This window comes from Oncorhynchus mykiss, chromosome 1 (genome assembly GCF_013265735.2).
Source record: "Oncorhynchus mykiss isolate Arlee chromosome 1, USDA_OmykA_1.1, whole genome shotgun sequence".
NCBI lineage: Eukaryota > Metazoa > Chordata > Actinopteri > Salmoniformes > Salmonidae > Oncorhynchus > Oncorhynchus mykiss.
The window spans coordinates 83,585,438-83,613,089 of NC_048565.1; the positions used below are offsets into that span (position 1 = coordinate 83,585,438).

The following is a 27,652-nucleotide window of genomic DNA, read 5'->3' on the forward strand; positions in this document are numbered from 1 at the left end:
TCTCTCTCTATCTGAACCAGTTCACTGTGGAGTTTCTCTCTCTCTCTCTCTGAACCAGGCCACTGTGGAGTTTCTCTCTTTCTGAACCAGGTCACTGTGGAGTTTCTCTCTCTCTCTCTCTCTCTCTGAACCAGGTCACTGGAGTTTCTCTCTCTCTCTCTCTCTGAACCAGGTCACTGTGGAGTTTCTCTCTCTCTCTCTCTGAACCAGGTCACTATGGAGTTTCTCTCTCTCTCTGAACCAGGTCACTGGGGAGTTTCTCTCTCTCTCTGAACCAGGTCACTATGGAGTTTCTCTCTCTCTCTGAACCAGGTCACTGGGGAGTTTCTCTCTCTCTCTCTGAACCAGGTCACTGTGGAGTTTCTCTCTCATTCTCTCTGAACCAGGTCACTGGGGAGTTTCTCTCTCTCTCTATCTGAACCAGTTCACTGGGGAGTTTCTCTCTCTCTCTCTGAACCAGTTCACTGGGGAGTTTCTCTCTCTCTATCTGAACCAGGTCACTGGGGAGTTTCTCTCTCTCTATCTGAACCAGGTCGCTGGGGAGTTTTTTTTTTCTCTCTCTCTCTCTCTCTCTCTCTCTCTGAACCAGTTCACTGGGGAGTTTCTCTCTCTCTCTCTGAACCAGGTCACTGGGGAGTTTTTCTCTCTCTCTCTGAACCAGGTCACTGGGGGGTTTCTCTCTCTCTCTCTCTCTGAACCAGGGCACTGGGGAGTTTCTCTCTCTCTCTCTCTCTCTCTCTGAACTAGGTCACTGGGGAGTTTTTCTCTCTCTCTCTCTGAACCAGGTCACTGGGGAGTTTCTCTCTCTCTCTCTCTCTCTCTGAACCAGCTCACTGGGGAGTTTCTCTCTCTCTCTCTCTGAACCAGGTCACTGGGGAGTTTCTCTCACTCTCTCTCTGAACCAGGTCACTGGGGAGTTTCTCTCTCTCTCTCTCTCTCTCTCTGAACCAGGTCACTGGGGAGTTTCTCTCTCTCTCTCTCTGAACCAGGTCACTGGGGAGTTTCTCTCACTCTCTCTCTGAACCAGGTCACTGGGGAGTTTCTCTCTCTCTCTCTCTGAACCAGGTCACTGTGGAGTTTCTCTCTCATTCTCTCTGAACCAGGTCACTGGGGAGTTTCTCTCTCTCTATCTGAACCAGGTCACTGGGGAGTTTTTTTTTCTCTCTCTCTCTCTCTCTCTCTCTCTCTGAACCAGTTCACTGGGGAGTTTTTCTCTCTCTCTCTCTCTCTCTCTCGCTCTCTGAACCAGGTCACTGGGGAGTTTCTCTCTCATTCTCTCTCTCTATCTGAACCAGTTCACTGGGGAGTTTTTCTCTCTCTGAACCAGGTCACTGGGGAGTTTAACTCTCTCTCTCTCTGAACCAGGTCACTTGGGAGTTTCTCTCTCTCTCTGAAGCAGGTCACTGGGGAGTTTCTCTCTCTCTCGCTCTCTCTGAACCAGGTCACTATGGAGTTTCTCTCTCTCTCTGAACCAGGTCGCTGGGGAGTTTCTCTCTCTCTCTGAACCAGGTCACTATGGAGTGTCTCTCTCTCTCTGAACCAGGTCACTGGGGAGTTTCTCTCTCTCTCTCTGAACCAGGTCACTGTGGAGTTTCTCTCTCATTCTCTCTGAACCAGGTCACTGGGGAGTTTCTCTCTCTCTATCTGAACCAGGTCACTGGGGAGTTTTTCTCTCTCTCTCTGAACCAGGTCACTGGGGGGTTTCTCTCTCTCTCTCTCTGAACCAGGGCACTGGGGAGTTTCTCTCTCTCTCTCTCTCTCTGAACTAGGTCACTGGGGAGTTTTTCTCTCTCTCTCTCTGAACCAGGTCACTGGGGAGTTTCTCTCTCTCTCTCTCTCTGAACCAGGTCACTGGGGAGTTTCTCTCTCTCTCTCTCTGAACCAGGTCACTGGGGAGTTTCTCTCACTCTCTCTCTGAACCAGGTCACTGGGGAGTTTCTCTCTCTCTCTCTGAACCAGGTCACTGTGGAGTTTCTCTCTCATTCTCTCTGAACCAGGTCACTGGCGAGTTTCTCTCTCTCTCTATCTGAACCAGGTCACTGGGGAGTTTTTCTCTCTCTCTCTCTCTCTCTCTCTCTCGCTGAACCAGTTCACTGGGGAGTTTTTCTCTCTCTCTCTCTCTCTCTCTCTCGCTCTCTGAACCAGGTCACTGGGGAGTTTCTCTCTCATTCTCTCTCTCTATCTGAACCAGTTCACTGGGGAGTTTTTCTCTCTCTGAACCAGGTCACTGGGGAGTTTAACTCTCTCTCTCTCTGAACCAGGTCACTTGGGAGTTTCTCTCTCTCTCTGAAGCAGGTCACTGGGGAGTTTCTCTCTCTCTCGCTCTCTCTGAACCAGGTCACTATGGAGTTTCTCTCTCTCTCTGAACCAGGTCGCTGGGGAGTTTCTCTCTCTCTCTGAACCAGGTCACTATGGAGTGTCTCTCTCTCTCTGAACCAGGTCACTGGGGAGTTTCTCTCTCTCTCTCTGAACCAGGTCACTGTGGAGTTTCTCTCTCATTCTCTCTGAACCAGGTCACTGGGGAGTTTCTCTCTCTCTATCTGAACCAGGTCACTGGGGAGTTTTTCTCTCTCTCTCTCTCTCTGAACCAGTTCACTGGGGAGTGTCTCTCTCTCTCTCTCTCTCTCTCTCTCTGAACCAGGTCACTGGGTAGTTTCTCTCTCATTCTCTCTCTCTATCTGAACCAGTTCACTGGGGAGTTTCTCTCTCTCTATCTGAACCAGGTCACTGGGGAGTTTTTTTTTTCTCTCTCTCTCTCTATCTGAACCAGTTCACTGGGGAGTTTCTCTCTCTCTCGCTCTCTGAACCAGGTCACTGGGGATTTTCTCTCTCTCTCTCTGAACCAGGTCACTGGGGAGTTTCTCTCTCTCTCTCTCTCTGAACCAGGGCACTGGGGAGTTTCTCTCTCTCTCTCTCTGAACCAGGTCACTGGGGAGTTTTTCTCTCTCTGAACCAGGTCACTGGGGAGTTTAACTCTCTCTCTCTCTCTCTGAACCAGGTCACTGGTGAGTTTCTCTCTCTCTATGACCCAGGTCACTGGGGAGTTTCTCTCTCTCTCTCTCTGAACCAGGTCACTGGGGAGTTTCTCTCTCTCTCTCTCTCTGAACCAGGTCACTGGGGAGTTTCTCTCTCTCTCTCTCTCTGAACCAGGTCACTGGGGAGTTTCTCTCTCTCTCTCTCTCTGAACCAGGTCACTGGGGAGTTTCTCTCTCTCTCTCTCTCTGAACCAGATCACTGGGGAGTTTCTCTCTCTCTCTCTGAACCAGGTCACTGGGGAGTTTCTCTCTCTCTCTCTCTCTCTCTGAACCAGGTCACTGGAGTTTCTCTCTCGCTCTCTGAACCAGGTCACTGGGGAGTTTCTCTCTCTCTCGCTCTCTGAACCAGGTCACTGGGGAGTTTCTCTCTCTCTCTCTCCCTGAACCAGGTCACTGGGGAGTTTTTCTCTCTCTCTCTCTCTGAACCAGGTCACTGGGGAGTTTCTCTCTCGCTCTCTGAACCAGGTCACTGGGGAGTTTCTCTCTCTCTCTCGCTCTCTGAACCAGGTCACTGGGGAGTTTCTCTCTCTCTCTCTCCCTGAACCAGGTCACTGGGGAGTTTTTTTCTCTCTCTCTCTGAACCAGGTCACTGGGGAGTTTCGCTCTCTCTCTCTGAACCAGGTCACTGGGGAGTTTCTCTCTCTCTCTCTCTCTGAACCAGGTCACTGGGGAGTTTCTCTCTCTCTCTCTGAACCAGGTCACTGGGGAGTTTCTCTCTCTCTCTCTCTCTCTGAACCAGGTCACTGGGGAGTTTAACTCTCTCTCTCTCTGAACCAGGTCACTTGGGAGTTTCTCTCTCTCTCTGAAGCAGGTCACTGGGGAGTTTCTCTCTCTCTCGCTCTCTCTGAACCAGGTCACTATGGAGTTTCTCTCTCTCTCTGAACCAGGTCGCTGGGGAGTTTCTCTCTCTCTCTGAACCAGGTCACTATGGAGTGTCTCTCTCTCTCTGAACCAGGTCACTGGGGAGTTTCTCTCTCTCTCTCTGAACCAGGTCACTGTGGAGTTTCTCTCTCATTCTCTCTGAACCAGGTCACTGGGGAGTTTCTCTCTCTCTATCTGAACCAGGTCACTGGGGAGTTTTTCTCTCTCTCTCTGAACCAGGTCACTGGGGGGTTTCTCTCTCTCTCTCTCTGAACCAGGGCACTGGGGAGTTTCTCTCTCTCTCTCTCTCTCTGAACTAGGTCACTGGGGAGTTTTTCTCTCTCTCTCTCTGAACCAGGTCACTGGGGAGTTTCTCTCTCTCTCTCTCTCTGAACCAGGTCACTGGGGAGTTTCTCTCTCTCTCTCTCTGAACCAGGTCACTGGGGAGTTTCTCTCACTCTCTCTCTGAACCAGGTCACTGGGGAGTTTCTCTCTCTCTCTCTGAACCAGGTCACTGTGGAGTTTCTCTCTCATTCTCTCTGAACCAGGTCACTGGCGAGTTTCTCTCTCTCTCTATCTGAACCAGGTCACTGGGGAGTTTTTCTCTCTCTCTCTCTCTCTCTCTCTCTCGCTGAACCAGTTCACTGGGGAGTTTTTCTCTCTCTCTCTCTCTCTCTCTCTCGCTCTCTGAACCAGGTCACTGGGGAGTTTCTCTCTCATTCTCTCTCTCTATCTGAACCAGTTCACTGGGGAGTTTTTCTCTCTCTGAACCAGGTCACTGGGGAGTTTAACTCTCTCTCTCTCTGAACCAGGTCACTTGGGAGTTTCTCTCTCTCTCTGAAGCAGGTCACTGGGGAGTTTCTCTCTCTCTCGCTCTCTCTGAACCAGGTCACTATGGAGTTTCTCTCTCTCTCTGAACCAGGTCGCTGGGGAGTTTCTCTCTCTCTCTGAACCAGGTCACTATGGAGTGTCTCTCTCTCTCTGAACCAGGTCACTGGGGAGTTTCTCTCTCTCTCTCTGAACCAGGTCACTGTGGAGTTTCTCTCTCATTCTCTCTGAACCAGGTCACTGGGGAGTTTCTCTCTCTCTATCTGAACCAGGTCACTGGGGAGTTTTTCTCTCTCTCTCTCTCTCTGAACCAGTTCACTGGGGAGTGTCTCTCTCTCTCTCTCTCTCTCTCTCTGAACCAGGTCACTGGGTAGTTTCTCTCTCATTCTCTCTCTCTATCTGAACCAGTTCACTGGGGAGTTTCTCTCTCTCTATCTGAACCAGGTCACTGGGGAGTTTTTTTTTTCTCTCTCTCTCTCTATCTGAACCAGTTCACTGGGGAGTTTCTCTCTCTCTCGCTCTCTGAACCAGGTCACTGGGGATTTTCTCTCTCTCTCTCTGAACCAGGTCACTGGGGAGTTTCTCTCTCTCTCTCTCTCTGAACCAGGGCACTGGGGAGTTTCTCTCTCTCTCTCTCTGAACCAGGTCACTGGGGAGTTTTTCTCTCTCTGAACCAGGTCACTGGGGAGTTTAACTCTCTCTCTCTCTCTCTGAACCAGGTCACTGGTGAGTTTCTCTCTCTCTATGACCCAGGTCACTGGGGAGTTTCTCTCTCTCTCTCTCTGAACCAGGTCACTGGGGAGTTTCTCTCTCTCTCTCTCTCTGAACCAGGTCACTGGGGAGTTTCTCTCTCTCTCTCTCTCTGAACCAGGTCACTGGGGAGTTTCTCTCTCTCTCTCTCTCTGAACCAGGTCACTGGGGAGTTTCTCTCTCTCTCTCTCTCTGAACCAGATCACTGGGGAGTTTCTCTCTCTCTCTCTGAACCAGGTCACTGGGGAGTTTCTCTCTCTCTCTCTCTCTCTCTGAACCAGGTCACTGGAGTTTCTCTCTCGCTCTCTGAACCAGGTCACTGGGGAGTTTCTCTCTCTCTCGCTCTCTGAACCAGGTCACTGGGGAGTTTCTCTCTCTCTCTCTCCCTGAACCAGGTCACTGGGGAGTTTTTCTCTCTCTCTCTCTCTGAACCAGGTCACTGGGGAGTTTCTCTCTCGCTCTCTGAACCAGGTCACTGGGGAGTTTCTCTCTCTCTCTCGCTCTCTGAACCAGGTCACTGGGGAGTTTCTCTCTCTCTCTCTCCCTGAACCAGGTCACTGGGGAGTTTTTTTCTCTCTCTCTCTGAACCAGGTCACTGGGGAGTTTCGCTCTCTCTCTCTGAACCAGGTCACTGGGGAGTTTCTCTCTCTCTCTCTCTCTGAACCAGGTCACTGGGGAGTTTCTCTCTCTCTCTCTGAACCAGGTCACTGGGGAGTTTCTCTCTCTCTCTCTCTCTCTGAACCAGGTCACTGGTGAGTTTCTCTCTCTCTCTCTGAACCAGGTCACTGGGGAGTTTCTCTCTCTCTCTCTCTCTGAACCAGGTCACTGGGGAGTTTCTCTCTCTCTCTCTCTCTGAACCAGGTCACTGGGGAGTTTCTCTCTCTCTCTCTCTGAACCAGGTCACTGGGGAGTTTCTCTCTCTCTATCTCTCTGAACCAGGTCACTGGAGTTTCTCTCTCTCTCTCTGAACCAGGTCACTGGAGTTTCTCTCTCTCTCTGAACCAGGACACTGGGGAGTTTCTCTCTCTCTCTCTCTGAACCAGGTCACTTGTGAGTTTCTCTCTCTCTCTCTCTGAACCAGGTCACTGGAGTTTCTCTCTCTCTCTCTGAACCAGGTCACTGGGGAGTTTCTCTCTCTGTCTCTCTGAACCAGGTCACTGGGGAGTTTCTCTCTCTCTCTCTCTCTCTCTCTCTCTGAACCAGGTCACTGTGGAGTTTCTCTCTCTCTCTCTGAACCAGGTCACTGGTGAGTTTCTCTCTCACTCTCTCTCTGAACCAGGTTACTGGGGAGTTTCTCTCTCTCTCTCTCTCTCTGAACCAGGTCACTGGGGAGTTTCTCTCTCTCTCTCTGAACCAGGTCACTGGGGAGTTTCTCTCTCTCTCTCTCTGAACCAGGTCACTGGTGAGTTTCTCTCTCTCTCTCTGAACCTGGTCACTGGTGAGTTTCTCTCTCTCTCTCTGAACCAGGTCACTGTGGAGTTTCTCTCTCTCTCTCTCTGAACCAGGTCACTGGGGAGTTTCTCTCTCTCTCTCTGAACCAGGTCACTGGAGTTTCTCTCTCTCTTTCTGAACCAGGTCACTGGGGAGTTTCTCTCTCTCTCTGAACCAGGTCACTGTGGAGTTTCTCTCTCTCTCTCTGAACCAGGTCACTGGGGAGTTTCTCTCTCTCTCTCTGAACCAGGTCACTGGGGAGTTTCTCTCTCTCTGAACCAGGTCACTGGGGAGTTTCTCTCTCTCTCTCTCTGAACCAGATCACTGGTGAGTTTCTCTCTCTCTCTCTCTCTGAACCAGGTCACTGGGGAGTTTCTCTCTCTCTGTCTGAACCAGGTCACTGGTGAGTTTCTCTCTCTCTCTGAACCAGGTCACTGGGGAGTTTCTCTCTCTCTCTCTCTCTCTCTCTGAACCAGGTCACTGTGGAGTTTCTCTCTCTCTCTCTGAACCAGGTCACTGGGGAGTTTCTCTCTCTCTCTCTCTGAACCAGGTCACTGGGGAGTTTCTCTCTCTCTCTCTCTCTCTCTCTGAACCAGGGCACTGGGGAGTCTCTCTCACTGATTCACTCCACTGTACCTTACAGTCAACTCTGGCTGCACGCTAATCACTATAATGAAGTGCACTACTTTTGGCCAGAGTTCTTGAACTTTCTCTCAAAGTTTCTCCACATGTGGAACCTCTATGTCAACAGCGTCTCAAATAGTTTGGCTCCCTATCCCCTATTGTAGTGCACTACTTTTGGCCAGATGATTTGTGCACACCAGATAAGGTTCCTCTCTAAAGTTTCTTCCTACTAGAGTTTTTGCCACTTTGTCCTCTCGTTCAACTCAGTTTTTGATTCTGTAACGCAACAATTTCAAAGATTTTACTGAGTTACAGTTCATATAAAGAAATCAGTTTATTGAAATAAATTCATTAGGCCCTAATCTATGGATTTCACATGATTGGGAATACAGATATGCATTTGTTGGTCACAGATAAATATTATTTTTAAAGTAGGCACATGGAATGTTATCCCACTCCTCTTCAATGGCTGCGTGAAGTTGCTGGATATTGGCGGGAACTGGAACAGGCTGTCGTACACATCAATCCAGAGCATCCTAAACATGCTTGATGGGTGACATATATGTTGAGTATGCAGTCCAAGGAAGAACTGGGAAATGTTCAGCTTACAGGAATTGTGTACAGATCCGATATGGGGCCGTTCATTACCATGCTGAAAATGAGGTGATGGCAGCAGATGAATGGCACGACAATGGGCCTCAGGATCTCGTCGCGGTATCTCTATGCATTGAAATTGACATGAATAAAATGCAATTGTGTTCTTGTCTGTAGCGTATGCCTGCCCATACCATAACCCCACCGCCACCAGGGGGGCACTCTGTTTACAACGTTGACATCAGCAAACCGCTCGCCCATATGATGCCGTACACGCTGTCTGCCATCTGCCCGGTACAGTTGAAACTGGAATTAATCCGTGAAGAGCACACATCTCTAGCATGCCAGTGGCCATCGAAGTTGAGCATTTGCCCACTGAAGTCGGTTACAATGCTGAATTGCAGTCAGGTCAAGACCCTGGTGAGAACAACAAGCACACAAATGAGCTTCCCTGAGACGGTTTCTGACAGTTTGTGCAGAAATTCTTCGGTTGTGCAAACCCACAGCTTCATCATCTGTCCAAGTGGCTGGTCTCAGACGATCCCACAGGTGAAGAAGCCGGATGTGGAGGTCCTGGGCTGGCACGTGGTCTGCGGTTCTGAGGCCGGTTGGACGTACTGCCAAATTCTCTAAACGATGTTGGAGGCGGTTTATGGTAGAGAAATTAACATGAAATGATCTGGCAGCAGCTCTGGTGGACATTCCTGCAGTCAGCAGGCCAATTGCAAGTTCCCTCAAAACTTGAGACATCTGTGGCATTGTGTTGTGTGACATTTTAGAGTGGCCTTATTGTCCCCAGCACAAGATGCACCTGTGTAATGATCATGCTGTTTAATCAGCTTCCTGATATTCCACACCTGTCAGGTGGATGGATTATCTTGGCGAAGGAGAAATGCTCACCAACAGGGATGTAAACAAATGTATATACACAATTTGATAGAAATAAGCTTCTTGTGTGTATGGAACTGGGATCTTTTCTTTCAGCTCATGAAACATGTGACCAACACTTTACATGTTGCGTTTATATTTTTGTTCAGTGTAGTTTGGCAGATTAAAATAGAAACGTTTATACGGATGTTGGCCGTCTAGTGAAATATGACTGTTCATTTAACTCGGCAAGTCAGTTAAGAACAAATTCTTATTTACAATGACGGCCTAGGAACAGTGGGTTAACTGCCTTGTTCAGGGGCAGAATGACAGATTTTTACCTTGTCAGCTCGAGGATTCGTTCTAGCAAGCTTTCGGTTACTGACCCAACGCTCTAAACACTAGGCTACCTGCCACCCCTGTATGTTGCGTAAAGGCATTTGCAGGCTGTAAGTCTTATCATGATGTAATGTGCTGAATCACACAGGGAATGCATGATGAGATGTGAGCACATCAAAGCAGACTGGATCTCATATGCATACCGAGATGGGAAATATATAGACTGTTGGGGAATATTAACAAGAAGTCTGAAATCTTCAAGAAGGGTTCAAAATCTATTTCTGCAAGTGATACAGGTTATACACTGTACTTTATAGGAATCTCGGCTGATATACTTTCTTGGCTGATTTACCCTCCCTCCATCTTTCTCTCCCTCTTCCTCATTCCCCCTCCAATCTCTCCAGTATGATTTGATAGAACTGTTGGGTAAAGGCGTGCAGTGCAACCCCTGTACAGTGCTGTGGTTATCAGTATGTATGAGTGTATATTTGAATATGAACTGAAAGGACTATTACAGGGTAATTTCATGCCCCACAGGAGATCTAATGTCTTCTTCCCTCTATGGAGATTAGGTTGTCATCTCTCTTTCTCTCTCTGTCTCTCTCTTTTCCCTTTCTCTAACACCTTTCTTACTCCTTTTCTCCCGATCAAATCTCTCCCCTCCTCCTCACTCTCCTATTCTCTGCTATTGCTTTTCTCGTTTTTCTCCCTATCTGTCTTTGCTTTTTCTCCCTCTGCTAAATTCTTCTTCTCTTCTGTCTTTACCTCTTTCACACTTTCTCTCTCTCTCTGTATTTAGTCTTTCTCTTCTTCCCCCTCCACATCTTTTCCTTTGTCTCCCCTCTCCATGGTCTCTACATGTCCTCGCTGTGGTCTCTCCATGGCCTCTCTATGGCCTCTCCATGGTCTCTACATGTCCTCGCTGTGGTCTCTCCATGGCCTCTCTATGGCCTCTCCATGGCCTCTCCATGGCCTCTCTATGGCCTTTCCATAGTCTCTACATGTCCTCGCTGTGGTCTCTCCATGGCCTCTCTATGGCCTCTCCATGGCCTCTCCATGGCCTCTCTATGGCCTCTCCATGGCCTCTCCATGGCCTCTCTATGGCCTCTACATGTCCTCGCTGTGGTCTCTCCATGGCCTCTCTATGGCCTCTCCATGGCCTCTCCATGTCCTCTCTATGGCCTTTCCATAGTCTCTACATGTCCTCGCTGTGGTCTCTCCATGGCCTCTCTATGGCCTCTCCATGGCCTCTCCTTGCCCTCTCTATGGCCTCTCCATGGCCTCTCCATGGCCTCTCTATGGCCTCTCCATGGCCTCTCTATGGCCTCTCTATGGCCTCTCCATGGCCTCTCCATGGCCTCTCCGTGGCCTCTCCATGGCCTCTCTATGGATTCTCCATGTTCTCTCCATGGCTTCTCCATGGCTTCTCCATGGCCTCTCAAACTAAATCAAACTTTATTTGTCACATGGGCCGAATACAACAGGTGTAGACCTTACTGTGAAATGTTTACTTACAAGCCCTTAACCAAGAATGCAGTTCAAGAAAGAGTTACGAAATTATTTACCAAATAAACTAAAGTAAAAAATATTAAAAAGTAACACAATAAAATAACAATAATGAGGCTATACAGACGTGGCCAAAAGTTTTGAGAATGACACAAATATTAATTTTCACAAGATCTGCTGCCTCAGTTTGTATGATGGCAATTTGCATATACTCCAGAATGTTATGAAGAGTGATCAGATGAATTGCAATTAATTGCAAAGTCCCTATTTGCCATGCAAATGAACTGAATCCCCCAAAAACATTTTCACTGCATTTCAGCCCTGCCACAAAAGGACCAGCTGACATCATGTCAGTGATTCTCTCGTTAACACAGGTGTGAGTGTTTACGAGGACAAGGCTGGAGATCACTCTGTCATGCTGATTGAGTTCGAATAACAGACTGGAAGCTTCAAAAGGAGGGTGGTGCTTGGAATCATTGTTCCTCTTCTGTCAACCATGGTTGCCTGCAAGGAAACACGTGCCATCATCATTGCTTTGCACAAAAAGGGCTTCACAGGCAAGGATATTGCGGCCAGTAAGATTGCACCTAAATCAATAATTTATCGGATCATCAAGAACTTCAAGGAGAGCGGTTCAATTGTTGTGAAGAAGGCTTCAAGGTGCCCAAGAAAGTCCAGCAAGCGCCAGGACCGTCTCGAAAAGTTGATTCAGCTGCGGGATCGGGGCACCACCAGTACAGAGCTTGCTCAGGAATGGCAGCAGGTAGGTGTGAGTGCATCTGCACGCACAGTGAGGCAAAGACTTTTGGAGGATGGCCTGGTGTCAAGAAGGGCAGCAAAGAAGCCACTTCTCTCCAGGAAAAACATCAGGGACAGACTGATATTCTGCAGAAGGTACAGGGATTGGACTGCTGAGGACTGGGGTAAAGTCATTTTCTCTGAGGAATCCCCTTTCCGATTGTTTGGGGCATCCGGAAAAAAGCTTGTCCGGAGAAGACAAGGTGAGCGCTACCATCAGTCCTGTGTCATGCCAACAGTAAAGCATCCTGAGACCATTCATGTGTGGAGTTGCTTCTCAGCGAAGGGAATGGCCTCCCTCACAATTTTGCATAAGAACACAGCCATGAATAAAGAATGGTACCAACACATCCTCCGAAAGCAACTTCTCCCAATCATCCAGGAATAGTTTGGTGACGAACAATGCCTTTTCCAGCATGATGGAGCACCTTGCCATAAGGCAAAAGTGAAAACTAAGTGGTTCGGGGAACAAAACATCAATATTTTGGGTCCATGGCCAGGAAACTCCCCAGAACTTAATCCCATTGAGATCTTGTGGTCAATCCTCAAGAGGGGGTGGACAAACAAAAACCCACAAATTCTGACGAACTCCAAGCTCCAGGTCTTGAAAAAGAAGGGTCAACACTGCAAATATTGAGTCTTTGCATCAACCTCATGTAATTGTCAATAAAAGCCTTTGACACTTATGAAATGCTTGTAATTATACTTCAGTATTCCATAGTAATATTTGACAAAAATATCTAAAGACTCTGAAGCAGCAAACTTTGTGGAAATTAATATTTGTGTCATTCTCAAAACTTTTGGCCACGACTGTATACAGGGGGTACCGGTACCGAGTCAATGTGCGGGGTTACAGGTTTGTCAGGTCATTTGTTCAGTGACTATGTATAGATAATAAACAGTGAGTAGCAGCAGTGTAAAAACAAATGCGGGGTGTCAATGTAAATAGTCCGGGTGGCCATTTGATTAATTGTTCAGCATTCTAATGGCTTGGGGGTAGAATCTCTTAAGAAGCCTTTTGGTCCTAAACTTGGTGCTCCAGTACTGCTTGTCCTGTGGTAGCAGAGAGAAAAGTCTATGCCTTGGGTGACTGGAGTCTTTGAAAATTTTTATAACCGTCAGAGCCAGTGTAGTAGGATTCAATCTTAATCCTGTATTGACGCGTAGCAGGATTTCAAATAAGCGTCCGGATTAGTGTCCCTCTCCTTGAAAATGGAAGCTCTAGCCTTTAGCTCAGTGTGGATGTTGCCTGTAATCCATGGCTTCTGGTTGGAATATGTACGTACAGTCACTGTGGGGATGACGTTTTTGATGCACTTATTGATGAAGCCGATGACTGAGGTGGTATACTCCTCAGTGCCATTGGATGAATCCCAGAACATATTCCAGTCTGTACTAGAAAAACAGTCCTGTAGCGTAGCATCCACGTCATCTGACCACTACTGTATTGAGCGAGTCATTGGTACTTCCTGCTTTAGTTTTTGCTTGTTAGCAGGAATCAGGAGGATAGCATTATGATCAGATTTGCCAAATGGAGGGCGGGGGAGAGCTTAGTATACATCTCTATGTGTGGAGTAAAGGTGGTCTAGAGTTTGTTTTTACCTCTGGTTGCACATGTGACATGTTGGTAGAAATGAGGTAAAAACGGATTTAAGTTTCCCTGCATTAAAGTCCCCGGCCACTAGGAGTGCTGTCTCTGGATGAGCATTTTCTTGTTTGCTTATGGCCTTACACAGCTCATTGAGTGTGGTCTTAGTGCCAGCATCAGTCTGTGGTGGTAAATAGACGGCTACGAATAATATAGATGAGAACTCTCTCTCCATGGCCTTTCCATGTTCTCTCCATGGCCTCTACATGGCCTCATCATAGACTAGTGTCCTGTCCAGGGGGTGGACTTGTCCATTACGCTGCCTCATGCTACAGAAACAGGAGATAGGATAGTCTCCAATGAGCCGTTCCGGATCGCACAAGCCAAGAGTCCCTACTTCTACCTGGCATGATGCTTTCCTTCCATGCTGTACCGGCCTTATAGTCCACCTGAATGTTCCCATAGATAATAGATATGTATGACTTTACGTAATAAGCTAGCTATGGGTAAACTGAAAGCTTTATTGAAGCAACATCAATGCTGGCGAGCTGCAGCAATCTAAACGTATAATTATACACAAAATGACAGTTACAAAGTTCTGTATAATTATACACAATTGCACTATAAATATAAATTGGTATTGCTGGTGAGCTGAGGTAATCTACAGTAAATGTATAATTATACACACAATTACAGTTACAAAGTTCTGTATAATTTCTGTACAGTTTGAGTCCCTTTGGAACCAAAGTACTGCTGGTCTTCCTTTCTAACAGGAAGTCTATAATTTATCAATTAATCTTACTGATTGTTCAGTAATGTTAAATTATAATGAAATCAGAACCTGTTCAGAAATATGAATGTTTGACCATGTGCAATAATTCAAGAGACCATATCAGAAATGCGCTTTACAAATTAAATATGATTATCATGGTTATTATTGTATGAACATGAACGGCAATTTACTCTCATGTGTAATATGAGTCAGATTGTAATCAAAACTATTAAGTAGGGAATAATTTGTCACTCTCCTTGTTGACAACACTACAGACAAATCATGGTCTAGTCTGCATAACTGACTTTGGGCACGTTACAGGAAGTGATCATATGTTGCGTTTCTTGGTTTTCAAATCTCTCTAGTTATGATGAATGAGGTGTCGGGTAAACATAATGGCAGTATTATCCTGTCAGTCACAGAGGCCTAGCAGTATACTGGAAGGCTATAATTAGCACAGTAAACAGCATGTCAACAGTAATCTCATGTTATGGTGCTACCTGCCTCTGAGTTATCAAACTCATTAGTGAATGGACCTGCACTCTAGTCAGCCTAATATCACAGTCTGCATAGCATTTGATTGATGCCTACACACCCATGGACATGCAGCTGGACACACATGCAAGCAATCACACACACACACACACACACACACACACACACACACACACACACACACACACACACACACACACACACATTGTACCCACATACTGTACACACACATAATGTGTACACACACACACACACACACACACACACACACACAACAGAACATAAATGAATATGTAAATATGTTATTTGCTATTGACACGAGGACATAGAGAGTAATAACCGTGATACAGTAGAATAATGTTCTGTGTTATTATAAGGGAATAACCATTCCACTTTTGTACTGCAAATTCTAATGTAGTTATGCTGCACACTTAGTTTGTGTTTTTAAATTGCATTATTATGTAATGTACAAGGTCAAGCTTGCTTTACACAGTTATCAGTATAATAATTTCAGCGCTGAGACTGAGGTGATTCCTAAATCAGATTCGTCCTACTGCGGTCCCTCAGCAGCCTGCCTCAGCAGTGTGTCGTCCCTGCAGAGATAGACAAGCTCAAGGGATGCTGGTGTTACACAGTCCTGCTGAGTAGAAGTTAGAGACCGTTAAACCTTTTCAAATAGCGCTATTGCCAATAGAGGTGGAGAGCCATGTTGCTAGTACTGTCTGTTGTCAGTACTGCCCAGAGAGCAAGGACTGTAGTAGTATTTATTGGCTCCCTGTGTGTCTCCTGAGACATGGGAGGTTTTTCTCTGTGTGTGTGTGTGTGTGTGTGTGTGTGTGTGTGTGTGTGTGTGTGTGTGTGTGTGTGTGTGTGTGTGTGTGTGTGTGTCATAAGACACAGTGGCAGAAACAATATGTACAAAATAACTTACACATAATGTGAAAAACATACACAATTGGTTACGGGATCGTAAAACGGCAGCCATCTCCGTCAGCACCATTCTTCCTAATTGTCATGTAATAAATAATTGCCATGTCATGTAAAGCTTTCACCACAAAGGTTGGTGACATGGAGGTACTCAACACTGATTGGCTATTGTGTTGTTTTTTGTTTTTTGCTCCTCCTGCCCCCATTGGTTGGTTTAATGTCGTGACAAAGGCTGCAGTTCCTTCACCTTCTGTTCTGTGTCCTCAGTCATGAGTTAGTCTGGCATCGGGTTAGACAGAGAGTCTGGTATTCACCATCAACTGATCATCAACTTGATACAATAATATGATACCCGTATACAAAAATAGTATCATTATATACTTATACGATACAACAGACAGACTGTTATACAGACTGTTATACTGTTATATTCTATTGCCAAAATGTTATTTCAGCCTCTCAGCCCCTCTAAATATTGGGAGTATGAGCATGTTTTCTCATACTCAGATCTCTCATCATGTCTAATGAATATCAGTGTGTAGCCCTTTTCTCCTCATTCTCTCCTCTCTCTCACCTTCTCTCCCCCTTCTATCCCTTTCTCCACTTTCTCCCCTTCTCTCTCTTGCACCCCTTCTCTCTTGCTCCCCTTCTCTCTTTCTCCCCTTCTCTCTCTTGCTCCCCTTCTCTCTTGCTCCCCTTCTCTCTCTTGCTCCCCTTCTCTCTTGCTCCCCTTCTCTCTCTTGCTCCCCTTCTCTCTTTCTCCCCTTCTCTCTCTTTCTCCCCTTCTCTCTCTTTCTCCTCTTCTCTCCTCTTTCTCTCCCCTTCACACCTCTTTCTCCCATTTCTCCCCTTCTCTCCTCCCCTCTCTCCCCTTCTCTCTTTCTCCCCTTCTTTCCTCTCTCTCCCCTTCTTTCCTCTCTCTCCCCTTCTTTCCTCTCTCTCCCCTTCTCTCCTCTTTCTCTCCCCTTTCTCTCCTTTCTCTCCCCTTTCTCACCTTTCTCTCCACTTTCTCCCCTTCTCTCTCTTTCTACTCTTCTCTCCTCTCTCTCCCCTTCTCTCCTCTTTCTCTCCCCTTTCTCACCTTTCTCTCCACTTTCTCCCCTTCTCTCTCTTTCTCCTCTTCTCTCCTCTTGCTCCCCTTCTCTCTCTTTCTCCCCTTCTCTCTCTTTCTCTTCTTCTCTCCTCTTTCTCTCCCCTTCTCACCTCTTTCTCCCCTTTCTCCCCCTTCTTTCCTCTCTCTCTCCCCTTCTCTCCTCTCCTCTTTCTCTCCCATTCTCTCCTCTTTCTCCCCTTCTCTCCTATCTCCTCTCTCTCCCCTTCTCTCCTCCTCTCTTTTTCTATCCTTCTCTCCTCTCTCTCCCCTTCTCTCCTCTCTCTCCCTCTCTCCTCCTCTCTCTCTCCCTCTCTCCTCTCTCTCTCCCTCTCCTCCCTCTCTTCCTCTAATATAATCTATCTAACATTATTACAGTTCTACTCTGTATGGTGCTAAATCAATCGGATCCATGTATAAACAGTAACACTAATATAATTGACACCCAGTGGGGCTGGGAACTATAGATCTTGATTTGCCCTTGGATCCAGCTGTCAGGATGACTTTGATAAATGAACCTCTGTCAACTGAGAGGATGACTTTAATAAATTAACCTCTGTCAACTGAGAGGATGACTTTGATAAATTAACCTCTGTCAACTGAGAGGATGACTTTAATAAATGAACCTCTGTCAACTGAGAGGATGACTTTGATAAATTAACCTTTGTCAACTGAGAGGATGACTTTGATAAATTAACCTCTGTCAACTGAGAGGATGACTTTAATAAATTAACCTCTGTCAACTGTGAGGGTGACTTTAATAAATGAACCTCTGTCAACTGAGAGGATGACTTTAATAAATTAACCTCTGTCAGCTGTGAGGATGACTTTAATAAATTAACCTCTGTCAGCTGTGAGGATGACTCTGATAAATTAACCTCTGTCAACTGTGAGGATGACTTTAATAAATGAACCTCTGTCAACTGAGAGGATGACTTTAATAAATTAACCTCTGTCAGCTGTGAGGATGACTTTAATAAATTAACCTCTGTCAGCTGTGAGGATGACTCTGATAAATTAACCTCTGTCAGCTGTGAGGATGACTTTAATAAATTAACCTCTGTCAGCTGTGAATATGTCTCTGAAAAATTAACCTCTGTCAGCTGATAACCCCTTCACTTCCCTCTCTCCCTGATGGGGATTGGATCGCCAGTAAGATCCTCTCTGATTGGTGTAGGTTGGTGAATCTGTGTTCTCATCTGAACGGAACAAGCCTGTGTGTGTCAGGGGACAGGCTGAGGGAGGTTAGGGGGAGGGACTGGTTAAGCTGAGTGAGCAGTGGGAATACTTTAAATGGACTCCCACACATGAATAATGCATTAGATAGCCCCTCCCCTCATTGGGATCAGCTGGAGGAAATTGGGGTTTGGGCCAATCAGATTATGTCCCTGCCGGGTTTGCTCAGTGTGTGTGTGTATAGTAACCAGGAGAGAGAGAGAGCGGGCAAGTCCAGACAAATAGCAGCAGCTCAGAGCCTATAGGGTAGCCTTCTGTCGACTATCCCTCTCTCCGTCTCTCTATCGCTGCTCATTCTGTCTTTGTCTCAGGGTGTGTTATGGGAGCTGTCATTACCAAAGAGATGGCTGGGTGACATTGCTACAGCTCTACCTGTGTATTTACTAATGGTTGTTTCGTCTCCCCTGAGAGGATTTACACAGGGGCATGTAACTCCCCCAGGTTCCTTTGTCTGTGTGTGGGGTGTCTGAGGGTGTGTGTGGCTTCAAGGATCTAGCAGCCATGAATTCCTGTTGGAAGATGAAGGTATGGCTGGCTCTTTCTCGTACTTGTTGTTGATACTGACTATCAGATGTGTGTGTGTGTGTGTGTGTGTGTGTGTGTAAGAGCAACCACCAACGTGTGTGTGTCTCGGGGGGCATCCTCCTGCGTACTTGTGTGTATCTGTTTGTTAGCGCAGTAAGAGAAACCACCAACCTGTGTGTGTGAGAGAGACAGCGAGGTAGTAAAAGCAGTTTCCTTTCGGTGGTTGTTATAGTGAGGCCTGCTGTCTCCGTGGTGACTGGAGCTCCTCTAAAGAAGCAGCTAGATAACAGTCTCTACTGGCAACGTGTGTGTCCATCACTTCTGTCTCTGCATGGAGAGTTCACCCCCTTCTTGATGCCCCCTTCTTTGTGTGTGTGCTTGGGGGGATACACATGTGTGGGGGGAGGTGTGTGTGTGTGTGTCAGGTGCATGTCAGGGGAGCATCTGCCACTAACATAGTATGAAAGGATGACCCAATTTCACACCTCGCTCTCTCTTCTCCTCTCGCTCTTCTCCTCTCGCTCTTCTCCTCTCGCTCTTCTCCTCTCGCTCTTCTCCTCTCTCTTCTCCTCTCTCTTCTCCTCTCGCTCTTCTCCTCTCGCTCTTCTCCTCTCTCTCTTCTCGTCTCGCTCTTCTCCTCTCGCTCTTCTCCTCTCTCTCTTCTCCTCTCGCTCTTCTCTCTCTTCTCTTCTCTCTCTTCTCCTCTCTCTCTTCTCCTCTCTCTCTTCTCCTCTCTCTCTTCTCTCTCTCTTCTCCTCTCGCTCTTCTCCTCTCGCTCTTTTTATCTCGCTTTCTTCTCTTTCTCTCCGACAGCAGTAAACACAAACAACAGATCAGACACATTGATGGGCCAGACATAGCCACGGGGCGATGTTTTGGGGGTGGGGGTGCTGACAATTGTTTGTTGACGGAGGTGGGGGGGGGGATTTATCAGTGCTCTCCTCCAAATCCACAGAGTAGCAGATCACATCATTGACTGCTGCACCAAATGACAGAGATTTGTGTCAATCCCTAAACAGGAGGGATGGAGGGAGGGATGGGGGCAGAGGAAAAAGATTAGTAGTCACATGTCGGGACGGGAGCTTAAAGAGTGTCTGAACGCACTGATTCCTGCATGTGTTTCTCTGTTGCTCATTAAGAAAAATGACATTTCAGTCTTGGGGATGTGGTGTGATGTTTGTGCCCCATGATACACCATAGGAACAAAGCCAGTTTCACTTCTTCAAGATAATCAGAATGATTCTAAAATAACTAAAGAAATCTGTAAATCATTTTGATGTTTTTGCTGAGGTTTTAATCACACATTTGACATCTAGATAAGGTGTTCAGTGCAATATTTCTCAAGTAAAAATTGGATTGGATACAGTGCCCTCACCGCAGCTGTGTATCCCATGTTAGTGGGCAAGTGAGCATTGTCGAAGTCACAACCCAACCCTCAAATAAGTCATGACAAACTCAGTTTTAGGGGAGACTGACTTTATGACAAATTATCCTATTTCCACTTTCTGACTAATATTGATGCCACATAGAAAACAGCTTATCAGAAAAGTTGTTTATTGCCTTCCATTGTGCTTTAAAATCTGTTCGGGAGGGAGTGGGCAGGACAGGGAATTGAATGGGTGAGTTTTGGAGTCCTCCTGGCCCTCCTAGATGGGACTCATCCCTGTTCCTGGTTGGGAAGGAAGCATCCTGATTGTGCAGGACAATATACACCTAGTTTCCAGACTCCGTCCTGTTTCGTTAGTGTTTGACTATTAGCAGCTCTGCTCTGCTGTGGTCTCTGCTGTTCTGACCTCTGCTTTCTGTGTGTGTGTGTGTGTGTGTGTGTGTGTGTGTGTGTGTGTGTGGTTGTTGTTAGGGTTACATCACAGAGGAGCTGAAGGCCGAGCCAGTCAACACAGTTAATTATGGTGCACTGATTATCTGTGGCTACATGTTCTGCTCATCTTCCCAAATGGCAGCCTATTCCCTTTATAGTGCACTACTTTCAGATAGGGAAACCCATAGGGCTGTGGTCAGAAGAGGTGCACTGTAGGGAATAGGCTGCCATTTGGGGGACACTACTGGACTCACACAGAAATAAACCCTCAAGTGATTCAGAGGAAAGCAAACCAAGTTGTTTGTACTTGTGCTTAATGAGGAAATGTGCCTCAAGCTCCAACTGACACACACATCCTTATCTGGGTCTCAAAACAAGGACTTTTCACAAATACTGATCACTTTCTCCATTGTTTTCTCATTATCTCTCTCTTTCTCATTCTCTGTCATTATGTCTCTCTCTCTTTTTCTCCCGTCTTTCTCTCTCTCTCCCTCTTTTACATAATTCAATGAGAAAAGTCCATGCAATTGCCTCTTACTAGTCCAGACAGCCCTGTATCAGTGTTGTTAGCTCTGTTCAGGCAGCCCTGTATCAGTGTTGTTAGCTCTGTTCAGGCAGCCCTGTATCAGTGTTGTTAGCTCTGTTCAGACAGCCCTGTATCGTATCAGTGTTAGCTCTGTTCAGGCAGCCCTGTATCGTATCAGTGTTGTTAGCTCTGTTCAGGCAGCCCTGTATCAGTGTTGTTAGCTCTGTTCAGGCAGCCCTGTATCGTATCAGTGTTGTTAGCTCTGTTCAGGCAGCCCTGTATCAGTGTTGTTAGCTCTGTTCAGGCAGCCCTGTATCAGTGTTGTTAGCTCTGTTCAGGCAGCCCTGTATCAGTGTTGTTAGCTCTGTTCAGGCAGCCCCGTATCAGTGTTGTTAGCTCTGTTCAGGCAGCCCCGTATCAGTGTTGTTAGCTCTGTTCAGGCAGCCCTGTATCAGTGTTGTTAGCTCTGTTCAGGCAGCCCTGTATCACTGTTGTTAGCTCTGTTCAGGCAGCCCTGTATCAGTCTTGTTAGCTCTGTTCAGACAGTCCTGTATCAGTCTTGTTAGCTCTGTTCAGACAGTCCTGTATCAGTGTTGTTAGCTCTGTTCAGACAGCCCTGTATCAGTGTTGTTAGCTCTGTTCAGACAGCCCTGTATCAGTGTTGTTAGCTCTGTTCAGACAGCCCTGTATCAGTGTTGTTAGCTCTGTTCAGACAGCCCTGTATCGTATCAGTGTTGTTAGCTCTGTTCAGGCAGCCCTGTATCGTATCAGTGTTGTTAGCTCTGTTCAGGCAGCCCTATATCAATGTTGTTAGCTCTGTTCAGACAGCCCTGTATCAGTGTTGTTAGCTCTGTTCAGACAGCCCTGTATCAGTGTCAGAGCAACAGACACACTAGACTAGAACATACTAGTCTCCCATATCCTGTTCCTGTTCTGACACACTGATGTAATTATGAGAGATGAGGAGGGATGGAAGGGATGCAGATAGAGGGGGGGGGTAGGCAGGATGAGATGCAGTTGAGAGATGATGTGGGGGAGGAAGAGGGGGGGAGGAGGGATCAGAGGAAGATTGAGAGGGAGAAGAGGAGAGGAAAAGAGGAATGAGAGGGGGGAGGAAGATGAGAGGCAGATGAGAGTGGGTGGGAGGTGAAAGAGGGAGGAAGAGGGGAGGTAAACCATATTCTCAACTTCCTGCTGTTGTGAAGTTTTTCTCACTCACTCACTCACTCACTCACAGGCTGTTTCCTGCTTTTAGCTGCAGGCCTACTTATGAGCTATCTCTGTGGAACTGTGGTTTTAACACACACATATGTGATGTCTCTAGTTCTCTCTAACACACACACAGACACACACACAGACACACACAGACACACACACACACACACACACAGTCTCTTTCCTCTGTCAGACCTAATTTACAAGCTAACTGTGGGACTGTGTTTTTGCTGAGCTAATGCTAAGGATTGCTGCTGTCTCATGTAGTGGAAACAGCATACTGTCACTACAGTTTTACTAAAGGTCTAGGATCAGCTTACCCGCAACAACATTTTACCATTAGGGAGGAAAACACAAAACTGATGTTAGATCAGTGTCTATGGGCGGTGTCTGTATCCCACTTCCATTGTCTTATAGCCCTGTACTGCCCATTCTGCTCCTCAGACAGGGTCAACCACTAGAACCAGAGACATGTAGGACATGTGTGTATATCTGTATGGCTAGAACTGGAGTCCTGTGTTGCAGTGGTTCACAGTAACCTCTGGTGATTATTGTTACTGTGCATAGTTTACGTTCTAACATTCCCATCTGGTCCGCATCCTCGTTAGCTGACCACACACAGCCTGTGTGTGTGTGTGTGTGTGTGTGTGTGTGTGTGTGTGTGTGTGTGTGTGTGTGTGTGTGTGTGTGTGTGTGTGTGTGTGAGCATGTGTGTGTGAGCATGTGTGTGTGAGCATGTGTGTGTGACCATGTGTGTGAGAGCATATGTGTGTGTGTTCAGCCTTGTATCTTCCTCCGTAGTGGTCATTGTACAGAGCCAGGAAACCACATCTACACAGTAGACCACACACTCTTCCTGTGATCAGATTATTTCAGTGATGCTGGATACAACATATCCTGCCTTCTTCTGGTAGGAGGTTTGGGGAATACAGTGAGGGGTCGTACAGGAAGATTATTTAGAGTGCTCTATACTCTCGGCCTTATGTCTTCTTGCTGAGGAATATGGTGACTTCATCTCAGATACATACAGTATTCTACACAATCGTAATAATGTAAGCTTTTCACTGATAGGTATTTATACACAGGCAAAGCAGGTTTTGTGTGTGTGTGTGTGTGTGTGTGTGTGTTTGAGACCAGGCTTTGGGATGTGCTGTCATTGAACCAGTGGAGATAAGGCAAACATTTCCAGTGGGTTTTTCATGTTTTTTTTATACCCTGAATCGTCTGAGATCAGTATCACTGTCTTCCTCTCAGAAGTGTCTTATCTCATGTCCTAACGATATGATCCAATAGCAGTAACCTTTAATATACACAGTTCTATGTGTGCTGCAGAGTATATATGAGAAGGGTTGTTGGCTATCGGACATAAACATTGTCCTTTTCTAGTTTTAATAAAAACTGTGGTCGTACTGTGGCTGATTGACTGTAATCATCTCGTTCATAAAGGGCCATTAGTTTCAATAAGTTGACACAAAGTGACAGTCATTGATATGTATTATTATAATATCTGACAGCTTTTGTATCGCACTATCTGGCATATTCTACTGGTTAAACTGTAGTATTATCCTGAGGCACAGTAGCTGCGGGTCAGTGGATGCGCATTGACCATTCAAATCAAACTGTTACCCAGGGATTGGGGTGAATAAATCTCTCCTTTCAACCAATCAGGATCCAAACAGCCTATTTTAGAATAGCAGTAGTACTTCAGTCATAACAGTGTGTGATGAGAGAGTTCTGTCAATGGCGAATGTCTGTATCTGCACAGGTTGATGAGCAGACGGCCATTCACAGACACATTATGCTCTGTGCAGGTCTGTGTCCTCTTCTATGGAGAGCTCTATGGACAGGATTCACATCACACAGATTTCCCCATTATCCTCATCATTGTGTGTGTGTGTCCATTAGTTCTGATGATTTAATTCTGTTTCCACCTTTCTCCTCATTATCACTGACTCTGATAGTGATCTCTCTCGCTCTCTATCTCCATCTCCCTCCCAGTCTGTCTGTCTTATCTGATAGTAGATCATTAAGAGAGAGAGAGAGAGAAAAAAACGGCCTCACCCTACTAGAACCTGAAGTCAAATGTCTACTGTTTTCTGATGATCTGGTGCTTCTGTCCCCAACCAAGGAGGGCCTACAGCAGCACCTAGATCTTCTGCACAGATTCTGTCAGACCTGGGCCCTGACAGTAAATCTCATTAAGACCAAAATAATGGTGTTCCAAAAAAGGTCCAGTTGCCAGGGCCACAAATACAAATTCTAGTTAGACACCATTGCCCTAGAGCACACGAAATAATTATACATACCTCGGCCTAAACATCAGCGCCAGAGTAACTTCCACGAAGCTGTGAACGAGCTGAGAGACAAGGCAAGAAGGGCCTTCTATGCCAACAAAAGGAACATCAATTTGATATATCAATTAGGATCTGGCTAAAAATACTTGAATCAGTTATAGATCCCATTGCCCTTTATGGGTGTGAGGTCTGGGGTTAGCTCACCAACTTAGAATTCACAAAATGGGAAAAACACCAAATTGAGACTCTGCATGCAGAATTCTGCAATAATATCCCTGTGTACAATGTAAAACACCAAATAATGCATGCAGAGCAGAATTAGGCCGATACCCGCTAATTATCAAAATCCAGAAAAGAGCCGTTAAATTCTACAACCACCTGAAAGGAAGTCTACAGACTCAGTGAACATAGCCTTGCTATTGAGAAAGGCCGGCGTAGGCAGACCTGGCTCTCAAGAGGAGACGGGCTATGTGCACACTGCCCACAAAACCTCCTGCCAAATGTATGACCATATTAGAGACACATTTCCCTCAGATTACATAGATCCACAAAGAATTTGTATTTATTTATTTTCCATTTTGTACTTTAACTATTTGCACATAATATGACATGTGTAATGTCTTTATTATTTTGGAACGTTTGTGAGTGTAATGTTTACTATTCATTTTTGTTAATTATCTAGTTCACTTTGGCAATGTTAACATATGTTTCCCATGCCCAATAAAGCCCTTAAATTGAGTGATAGAGAATTCTGCACATGCCCAGACTCCTTCTGGGCTGTTATAACATTTATATCTTCCTGTCTTATGAACATGTCATTAGAAGCATTTGGCCATGCTGTGATATGAAGCTATGGGAGCCAGGAGGGGAGCCAGGAGGGGAGCCAGGAGGGGAGCCAGGAGGGGAGCCAGGAGGGGAGCCAGGAGGAGAGCCCTCCGCCAACACATTTCACCCTTAATGATCAAGCATTTAACGGCATATCAAGCAAAGCTAAAGAAACTTCTGCTCCTTGACACTCAGTGTAAAGGGTTATTTATTGAAGTTTTGGATCGCTGCGGTAGTTAGCAATTCCATGCTAATTATAGTTAGCTGCCAGACGCTAATGATGCTAGCTTCGCTATGTTGTGGAGAATAGCTGATGTCACTGGTGTTGTTTTGAATCTGTGCGTGGTGACGTTGTACTGGGTTGGTTGTAGGCTGTATGCAGAAATAGAAGATGCATCACAAATAGAAATACATTGAAAATAACTGACATCCCCATTATATTTCTATGGTTTTAATTTAACCGTCTGGTTCAGGGAAAGAAGATGATATAGTTGATACTGTTCTACTTTTGAGGAATAAAAACTTCTGACAGGCCTGACTCTCTTTCTCTACAGGATGTCTCTTCTTTCCATCAATCAATCTCACTCACTCACTTGCATACTGTATGTTCCTTCTCTGTCCTTACCTTGGAAATATTACTGGACCTGCTGTTTGGAGGTGAACTTAGGAAGATTAGAATTTCACAAGATAACTCTGTTCTGAAAAGATGTAACATTGTAAAAGTCCTCAGACAGAGGGAAGGTCCAGCCCAGACAGAGGCCCTGAAACTCTGAGGCCCATGAACCACCAAGATAAAATGTCTCCTCTTCTCTGTCCCATCCTCCTGATCCTCCCTTTATCCCCCTAACATAGGCCTGGATCATCACAGCCAGGGGTTGTTACTAGGGGAGAACAACTTCCTCCTCACGTTGAAGCCATGAAGTTCAAGGCTGACTGGGGTACTGCAGGCTGTGGTTTTCAGGAAGCAGGATTCCCACCCATTATAGTGAATGGTAAAATGGTAACATTCGTGTAAATATATATAAAAAAAAATTATGACAATCATGGTACCAATAATTGCTTCTAATACACCAGATTTATGTCTTCTTTTTAAAAAATCTCACACGGGAGTTATACGTTATAATGTAGTTGCTACAGTAGCTTGCAGAACCCTAGTCAACCTTCAACTTGAGATACTCAATGAGAGGAGACAGAAATGAGCTAGCCTGCTATGTCACCTCCTGGAGGAGCTCAAACTGCACGTTATGTCTTGAGAATCTGCTCCATGAGACACCATCTTGGCAAGCTAAAACCGACTTCTTGAGCTTCAAATGCACTTATGAGTCGTCACATAAGAATGAGTGGTGTGACGTCATCGATGTCCATTTATATACAGTCGATGGTTGTTACCCGGTCCACGAATGTACGTCTGAAATTTGACTTTCTCTCACAGAATAATGAATGACTCTCAAGGCTAAATCCTTAGACTACTGTCACTGAGACAATGGGACTGTTTGTGAGTTAGTGTGTGAGAGAGGGAAACTGAGACAGAGGGAAAGGCAAAGATGGATGAAGAGAGAAACAGAGACAGGGAAAAGTCAATTAGTTCCTTGACAGGACTAAATGCTTCTCTCTTTTCTCACTAATCTGAGTATGGAGAGTTCAGCACTTTGCTCTTCCTTCCTCTCATTTATCCATCCATCTCTCCTCCTCTCCTCTTCCTATTCTAATCAACCCTGTCCTATTCAATTGGAGGCTGTGGTATTAGTGGCCTTATTTCCCTCTGTTCTCATGGCAACCTTGTCCTTGAGTTCATCATCATTACTCCATCGCAGAAGAGAGTGATTACATCAGCTCTTCATAAAGGACACATTTAACATTTTCACCAACCAGGGGACAATGATAATTTGTTCCCCATTTTCTCTTTCTCTCCCCTCTCTCTTTCCTTCTATATCTTACTCTTTCTCCCTCTCTTTACATCTTTCCTTCTATCTTTCTTTCTTTCCTTCCATACCGTCTCTCTCTCTCCCTCTCTCTTACTCTCTCTATGCCTTTTGCTCTGTTTCTCACTAGAAGTATGATCCTGTATGTTTCAGCTCTTCATAAAGAACACATCTAACATTTCACCAACCATTATGGCCAAACATAGATAGATAAACACACAGTTTATCAGGTGTGTGTGTGTGTGATCACTTCACAGTATTAAGACCATAAAGAGATCATATCATCTTCTCAGAAATTGGGTGGGTGAGTTTTTATTTTGTAGTGTGTGTGTGTGTGTGTGTGTGTGTGTGTGTGTGCGGGCGGGCAGGCGGGCGCGGGCCTCTTCTGACTTCCACTGAACTTGTTGCGAAAGCATCAGTATGGTAATGTATAGACAGAGAGAGAGAGCGAGATTACATCTTGTAATAATCAAGATGTCATTTAAAAAAAATATATGTATTTCCCCTTTATTTAACCAGGTAGGCCAGTTGAGAACAAGTTCTCATTTACAACTGCAACCTGGCCAAGATAAAGCAAAGCAGTGCAAAAAAAACACAACACAGAGTTACACATGGAATAAACAAAGATACAGCAAAATAACATAATAGAAGATCTGTATATGGTGTGTGTGCAGATGAAGTAAGGAGGTAAGGCAATAAATAGGCCATGGGGGCAAAGTAATTACAATTTAGCAATTAACACTGGAGTGATAGATGTGCAGATGAGGATGTGCAAGTAGAAATAC

The 27,652-nt window shown here is 45.9% G+C and overlaps 1 protein-coding gene across 5 annotated transcripts in view; it reads left to right on the forward strand.

The window, feature by feature from the left end:
• Window positions 1–27,652, forward strand: part of LOC110530763 (E3 ubiquitin-protein ligase MARCHF8) — a 156,555-nt gene that overhangs the window by 74,321 nt on the left and 54,582 nt on the right. Inside the window, exon 1 of one of the 5 annotated variants that reach the window (XM_036987101.1) lies at window positions 17,390–18,266. The exons of the other annotated variants lie outside the window; for them this stretch is intronic. Coding sequence (XP_036842996.1) covers window positions 18,243–18,266 — 24 coding nt within the window. The 5' untranslated portion in view covers window positions 17,390–18,242. Of the gene's footprint in view, window positions 1–17,389; window positions 18,267–27,652 lie in introns of those variants that run through there. 5 annotated transcript variants of the gene reach the window in all.